This window comes from Geospiza fortis, unplaced genomic scaffold, assembly GCF_000277835.1.
Source record: "Geospiza fortis unplaced genomic scaffold, GeoFor_1.0 scaffold112, whole genome shotgun sequence".
NCBI classification, from domain to species: domain Eukaryota; kingdom Metazoa; phylum Chordata; class Aves; order Passeriformes; family Thraupidae; genus Geospiza; species Geospiza fortis.
The window spans coordinates 28,664,269-28,671,877 of record NW_005054298.1 but is presented as its reverse complement, the minus strand read 5'-3'; the positions used below and the strand labels follow the sequence as shown (position 1 = coordinate 28,671,877).

Sequence of the window (7,609 nt, the reverse complement as noted above, 5' to 3'; positions counted from 1 at the left end):
GTTCAGCAGAGTCCACAGCTATGGAACAGTCTGTACTAAAGACTGAAGCTGGATGCCATCCATCTCTGAAGGTAAAAAACAGATGTCAATTGGCAGGGCTTTTTAGAATCTTCATTTGAGCATTGCACTTGTGCTAAAACATACTTCACATTCAAGGATGAGCAAACACGTTGTTCCTGTGTTGCTCCTGCAAACACTTAGCAAGGTCTACCTACTACAAGCAGTTCCTGTTCAATTCCAAAATGTAAATGGGCCTCTAGGAATGCTGAGGAATATATCCATAGTTCTGACAGATTGCTTCTATGAATGACAGGGCAAAAAACTAAAATCATGGAGAACACTATTTTGTGGACATGTGATTTTAGTCTCTGAACTCTCTTCAACCTCCAAGGATTGTCACTTTTGAACAGCTGCATCCTTGGTGATGGTACACTGTTTTATCCCTAGGATTCCAAATGAGTTCCCTGCAGCTTCTCTCACTACACATCAAACCAAGGCAGTAGTGCTGCAGTCTCATCAATCAAAAAGAAATGTTCTGGTTGCCATATGCTGTGGACTAGAAAGTGCTACATTTGTCCTTAAGAACACAGTCACACTTCTCCGTTATCCACAGAACAAAACTCGTGCTTGAGACTGCCAAGTGGAAAATCATTTCTGTCTCTGGACCTTAAACCTTTCCTAAGGCAGTTTTACATTTGGCAAAATTCTGAACTAGTACTAGAAATTCCTACACCATTAATGAAGTGTAGGTTTTTTTTCATGGTCAGCTTCCAGTATTTCCTGGTTCTCCCAGGACTTGGACGTTCACAGACAGACACAAACCTGGCAATGTGACAGGCAGCACCCAGGGGGTAACAGAGGCCTTTGGAGCAGAGGCTGACTGCTATGACCGCATATGCAACTTGAGGGATGGTGACTCCAAAGTAGATCAGGACAAAGGCTGTTAATTGGAGCGTCCACGTGAACAAGGTTATGCTGAGCTCCGTGGTCAGCGGCCCATGCTGATAGCTAATGGCAAAGCTGGTAATCCCAACAACCAGAAAATACCCTGTAGGAACATAAAAGGACATGGAGAAAAAGATGCAAACCACCCCTATAAACTTTACTTTGCTTCACAAAGCTGGCAGCTGCTGTGAATTGTAGCCTGCTGATTCTTGTGTTGTCTTGCAGACATGATGTTTTATGATGTGCTTTCTATTTCCAAAGTGTGCCAAGAGTTCACAAGGTTATCTCTGAACAGCTTTTAGCCAATGCTGTGGGCTGCACATGAATTCTCCTCACGTGACCATGCTGAGGCAGGTCCCAGATCAATAGGTTTGTCAGCTCCTCCAGCCACATCCCATTCCCAATGTGTGCATCCATTTCCCACATCCAGCAAGCTGCAAACCAGAGGAGCTGCCCTTTTGCTCTTAACAGGGAAAGTATGTAACAACAGCAAATAAATGAACAAATAATGCAAGCAAAATCTGCTCTTAGAACTCTACATCTCTTACAACTTTACTGTACAGTCCTCTACATCAACCTCTTTATTCAATGATACAATGTGAGTAAACACTCATTTGAGTGGATTCGGAACCTTTAGAATATTTCAACATCTGTGGCTTAGGAGAAAATAGAACTCCATATGAGTCACTTAATTTTTTTTTTATGGGCAGGTATTCATCTGACCACTAAATTAAACGAAAATCTGCAGCACATTTCTTGGTAATTTTCTTACCCAACAGGTAGATTTTGTGTTCAGACCACAACCACTGTATATTCTCTTTGAAGCAGTAAATAAAATAGAGAGAGACCATCCAGGAACCACTCATTAAAATCCAGAAGGTACTGTGCTAGAAATTTAAAAAATAAAAAAAAAAAGTGAAAAAAACAACTTCATTTAAAAAATTCAAGCCAGAATCACGACCATTGTTTCCAAAGGAACTCACAGGCAGAAACAGATGTGAAATTCTTTAGACCTACAGGGTTTGAGACTTCCACTGTGTCAATTCCAAGCAGAGCAACTGCATCCCTGTATTTGTGTATCATGTCCCACTGTCACAGTATAACCCTACTGACGTGTGTTCCCAATTAACATATCTCAGCAATATTATGGGAATGCACAGGCTTTATAAAACTAAAGGAAAAATTCACATCTGCCTTACAATGAATTATCTTTGGTGAATGGAAGAGAATCTGTCTCAGCTGCCACTGTATTTTTATTTAGATTGATTCACAGATTCAAATGTAAGCTTAGCTCCAGTTCAATGAAAATAATTTATGTTTCAGAATGAACTCTTCTTGTACACCACCAATGCCTGTTCAGTTTAAACTCAGGAGGAAGCTAAATAGAACTTGACTCTGACCTAACTCTATTTACTTGGTTCAAGCAATCCTGCAGTCATTTCAGTGCAGTTTCCTGGCCACAAAACCAGAACAAGGTCAGAATCTGGCTCTGTACTGTCACTTCTTGTATTATGATGATTACTATTATTTTATTTTATAAATGTAGATTTACCCGTGGAATAAACCTTTTAAGTGTCAACAGGACAAAGACTAGCAGGGCAAGAACACCCAGTATTACTCCAGAAAGGTAAAAGAACTTGGCACTCCTGTAAAGACAGTAAGAGAGAATATGGTGAGCTGTGTCATTTGTAATTGGTTAAGACATTTGTAAAAACAGCAGTGATGTTCAATAAGAACTTAAATTAGCTGTAAATTAGAGTTGCAGTTATATGGTTAACAGGCCCAGTTCAGGTATTAAATCTGTGTGAGGAAAAATTCCCAGCAGATACTTAAGGTCACTGGAGTTGTTACAGGTTAAGAGACTGTGCTGGGGTTTTTTGAAGCTCATACTACTTCTGATTGCATTGACCTTCTAGTCTCTAGTACACAGAAGAAAATGAAATAACCAATATGGTTCTGCACTGCAAGAGAAGTTTTATTTTAATTTAAAATGCAGAAAACCCCCCACAAACCCACAAGTTTTTTCTCCTAAGCATATGCATTATAAATTCTGTCTTCTTAATTCAGAGTTAATGCTATAAAACCTATTGCTGCTCTGCTTGTTTCAGAGGTGCCTCCTGACAATTACTTTGTGACTCACTTTGCTTTGAAGTTGTGGGCACATATTTTGCTGTAACAACTGAGCATCCTCCCTTATGTGGTATGAAAAATGTGCATCAGAAGAAAGGCTGGCACAAAGGTGGGGGCAAAAGAGGCCCCAGATGACTTTGTCCTAAATATTTCTAAGGAAAAGCATCATTAATAATCAGCATTATTTAGCATTCAGCTATCCTCAGTGGTCTACAAAAGGGAAAAAGGACTTTTCTGATCCACACACTTGCCCACTGAGGATTGAATGTCTTGGTGTCCCCCAGTGCAGGGAGCTTGGATACAAAAACCCTAACACAGCTGATTGATAAACAGAGTTAGGGACTCCAAGATGTGTCACAATCTGTCCAAACACAAATGGTATGAGGAAGTTTTAAATATATATTCAGTTCCTTATTTCACTTTCCCAAAGAACTGCCTCTTTAGCTTAGAAAACAGACCAAAGATGCACAAGCTTTGGGAAAGAAGGTCAAAAGCAGCCAGTACTCACCTGCTCAGGCTGTTTGCAAAATGGAACAGAAAAATTCCAGCTACAAACAAAAACAAGAGTTTTCCATCTAGCACTAAAAAGGGGGGAAAGAAATAGAAATTGACTTTAGACTATTTCAATCTGAAATGCTGATTATATAAAATATCAACAGAAAAGTCCCAAGCTTCTTACAGAAGAGATGGTACATTCAGTAGCACTGGCAATACCAAGCCATCTGTAATCTGAGCTCAAAGATTTGGTACTTACTTTCTCTTTTCACCCGCACAACGTATGGTTCAATTTTGAAGGGCTGTATTTTGAAACAAACGTCCTCTCCATATTGTTTTATGCTCAGAAAAGTTTCTGTACTTGTCTCTGGCTTCCAGAGGATTTGAACAGCACATGCAACAAACTCAAAAACAGTTTCTGAATTCCGACAGTTGTTTTCTTCTGAAATAGGCTCAAACCGGAACCTTTCTCTGCTGTTAATTTTTATCTAGAAACAAAGAACAGAATACACAGAGAAGCAGCTCAGAATCACTGTGGGTTTCTGTGAACTATATTGCATATCAGCCATGGATGTAGTAATGAAAATCAATTGTTTAGTATTGGTTATTTATATTATGCAAAGATTAGTTGTTTACAATTAATACCTTACAAGGTAATTCAGAGAACTCACCGGCAGCTAAGTTCAGTGGAGGGACCTCAGTCCATCCAAAAGCACAGTGGGTTTGGTTTTACTGTGACACTTGCTCACACACAAATTTCTAACAAAGCTAGTAATATCTGACTGACCACAGTTTGTTTTGTGAATGTTCATACCCTTCCTCCTTCCCCTCCTGAACTGTAACAAATTTGACTTGCTTTTCTTTATAATGCAATCTTCATGTTGCATTATAAAGAATCATTGAGATCATTGTTGTCTCTTATGTTGGGGACATAAGAGGGATGAGGAAAATGAAAGATAGCATAACCAGAAATTTAAATAGAAGCACATTCCTGTTGGGTATTTTGGGTTTTTTTTTTGCTGGTTCCCAGTGCCCTCCCCCACCAAACTGGTAAAAGATCTTGTCCATCTTCTAAGCTGAGGTGATTCTCCTGAGGACTCTGATATATTCTTTAGGGCCTACTAAACAACAAAGACCTATCTGCAAAAAAGTGATGCAAGGGGTAGTAAACCAGGTTTGTACTGGGAAAGGAGACAATGTGTCAGCAAGTAGTTTGTTGTGGAAAAGATCTGAACTTCCTGCTTTTAAACATTGACTCCAGGAAAGTTTGTGGGACTGATGGAGGGTTTTACCACCTGGATCCTGCTACCATTCATACAAACACCTGCAACACGTTCCTGAGGAAAACAGTCCTAAGAACAGACAAAGAGATGTTCCAATTTCTTATACCTGAGAGAACAGTCCTCTAACAGAGACAAAATGAAACAGTTTCCTTCCTTTGTCTGGAGACCTGCTTCTCAGGAAAGAAAAGGAACCATGGAGATGGTTAGCTCATTCCTTTAGCTGTTACTGCCTCCACTCTTGAAGGGATTTTTATTTGCTTCAAGCTAATCTCTAGATGTGTGTCTGGTAAGATGACCCTCTGCTACTCAGGAGAACAAACACACTGCTGCTGCTGTTTGTTCATTAGTCACAATCTAACAAGCCTTTGGTTCCTACACTTTGGTGTGCTGTGGTGAGAGAGCCACAGAACTGCATGTAGACCTCAGATTTAGAAGTTCCATCAAGGCAGGTGGTGATAGGCAAAAGCATTTGTTTCGGAGGTTAACAGTGATCCATCAACAGAAAAGGTGTGCAAGAAAATAATACACAATCCTGAATTAATGTTTTTGTGGCACCATCACACTCTAAGCCAGAGACCAAACCTCACTGCATCCCAACTGGAGAATCATAATGCTGCATTTTTATCATGGTCCCAGCTATTTAATTCCATAGAGATGCTGCCCTGATCCTGCCAACTGTCTGGGAAAAGCTCCCTGACTGACCCCAGAACAGCCTCTCACCTGGATAGTTGACCACAGGTATTGTAAGTGAATGGTTCTGTTTTGCACATAGCAGTAACAGTTTTCATCCTGCTTCTGGATGACATCCATTTCCTGCAATAAGCTGCAGTTTTTACCTGGGGGGAGCAAAAATTTAATTTTAGGCATGTGTCAAATACAAATGTCTAATTATACTCAATTTCATTGTTGTAAATGGTGACAGAAACATGTTCAATATGAGTTAGATGGAAATTCAAATTGGACTTTTAATCAAGTCATTTAGGCTCCAAGTAAACTGCAACACCTTTGGAAAAAAAAAAAAAACAAAACAGGATGGTATTTTTAAAAAATGTACTCCAGAAAAGCTTGGCTTCAGCGTCAGTGTTTTGATGGCACTGGAATAGGGCCTCTGGGCCAAATTCACTGCTGGCATGAGTGGGTGTAACTCCACCAGAGTTCCCTGTACCAGTGGTGAGTGCAACTGTGGGAGTCTGAGCAGGTAAACAGACTTACATATTAACACAGTCATTTAGCACATGACACAGCTGCTGATCACAAAAGTCATACTCCTCTCCCTCGGAAATGTTTCTGATGTTAAATCACACAACTCTTCTTTTTAGAACATTTTTTCTCCTGTCCCAGTCCAGCCGTGGCATGTAATAAGGGAGCTGCACTGAGAGCTCACCATAAATCGTTGAATTAGAGATGTGAATTGTTCTAACCCTCCTACAACCTTAGTAAGCCCCTATGATCTTCAGAATTAAGATTGTACTTTTGAGCAAAAGTGGACCTAAAAGATTAATGGCGCAAAGTTTCAGATACATTCTGATCTACATATATGTGTAAAATATACCCTACAGTGCATAACCACAGTGTTTCAAGAACATAATTAAAGAGAAGCATAGAGGAAATAATTACACATCCGAACAGAGGGACTCATCTAGCTTACTGAATAGAAAATGTAGGTCTCAGCCAAGCTCAGTAATAACTGCTAACACACCGTCATGCACTCAGAGCAGCAAAATGGGTACGTGCAATCTCAACCCAGACAAGGAGATACTGTTTGCAGGTAAAAACCTGCTGTGTCCCTATAAGGAAGATGAAATTAAGCTAAATTATATTTTAACAAATTTAGTTAAGCCAGTGAAAAATACTGCGTGGATGTTCTTACTTAGGTTTATTATAGTTCTTACTTAGATTTATTATAGCATTACAAAATTATTGTCCACACACGATCCTACTAAACTTGTTTAACCTTAAAATTTGGACATTTTTTCTTGTGGAAAAATTACCCATCGGATTAATTTTCATCTGTGGCAAATCCAGTGGGAGGGAGCACAACCACTCAGACAAGCACTGGCTGTACCTTTAGACAGGCACTTTCACAAAAGTCACCTCACAATGCTGCAGAAGGATTATTTGTCACTGACGCAGCAGAGGTGAGGCTGGGCACTACCCAGGCCTAAAACCAGGATAATCCAGCAACAGGAAATGGCAGGGCCAAAACACAGCCCAGAGTGTCCACACCTCCCCTGAAGGGCATCTTAGGATTTCCTGCCACCACGGATAAAGTCTCCATCCGTGTCAACGGCAGTGTCATCCACGTGCAAGGCTGGCAAGTATTTTCTTACTGCCCATAGTTTTAAGACATTTATCTTAAGAAAAAACGGCTGCCTGAGATGTTGCATCAGCTCCACATAGTGAAACAATGATGTTCCAAAAGGAGACATGCTTCTGAACAGGTATCTCTAAGGTGGTGCTGGGTTTAGCTATTGGGAGGACAGACACGTAGAGTAACTCTCAAATTCTGAGACTGCAAGCAAAGAAGTTCGAAATTATGAGCCATCAGCATCTGCTGCAGAATCCGGAAGATGCCCAAGACTCGAGAACGTCAAAGCAAGGAGGAAGCCGGTTCTCGAGTTCCTTATTGCTACTACAACTGAGCACAGCCTGTAGGGCTTTGTCTGCCCTCAAATATGTTAATAAAAGACCTGTTGTGGCCCGAGCTCCTGAGGAAGCCAGAGGGAGTCGCACATCCAGAGGCAGCTCCCGGCCCC

The 7,609-nt window shown here is 40.5% G+C and overlaps 1 protein-coding gene across 2 annotated transcripts in view; it reads right to left on the bottom strand.

Moving 5' to 3' along the window:
- The window catches only part of NEMP2 (nuclear envelope integral membrane protein 2), a 19,476-nt gene extending 13,782 nt beyond the window's left edge, over positions 1-5,694 (bottom strand). For both annotated transcript variants that reach the window (XM_031055942.1, XM_031055937.1), the window contains exons 1-6: positions 5,574-5,694; positions 3,830-4,058; positions 3,584-3,656; positions 2,498-2,591; positions 1,718-1,832; positions 823-1,048 (exon numbers count right to left, since the gene is read on the bottom strand). In XM_031055942.1, coding sequence (XP_030911802.1) covers positions 823-1,048; positions 1,718-1,832; positions 2,498-2,591; positions 3,584-3,656; positions 3,830-4,058; positions 5,574-5,663 — 827 coding nt within the window. In that variant the 5' untranslated portion in view covers positions 5,664-5,694. The remainder of the gene's footprint in view (positions 1-822; positions 1,049-1,717; positions 1,833-2,497; positions 2,592-3,583; positions 3,657-3,829; positions 4,059-5,573) is intronic.
- Positions 5,695-7,609: the final 1,915 nt, after the last annotated feature.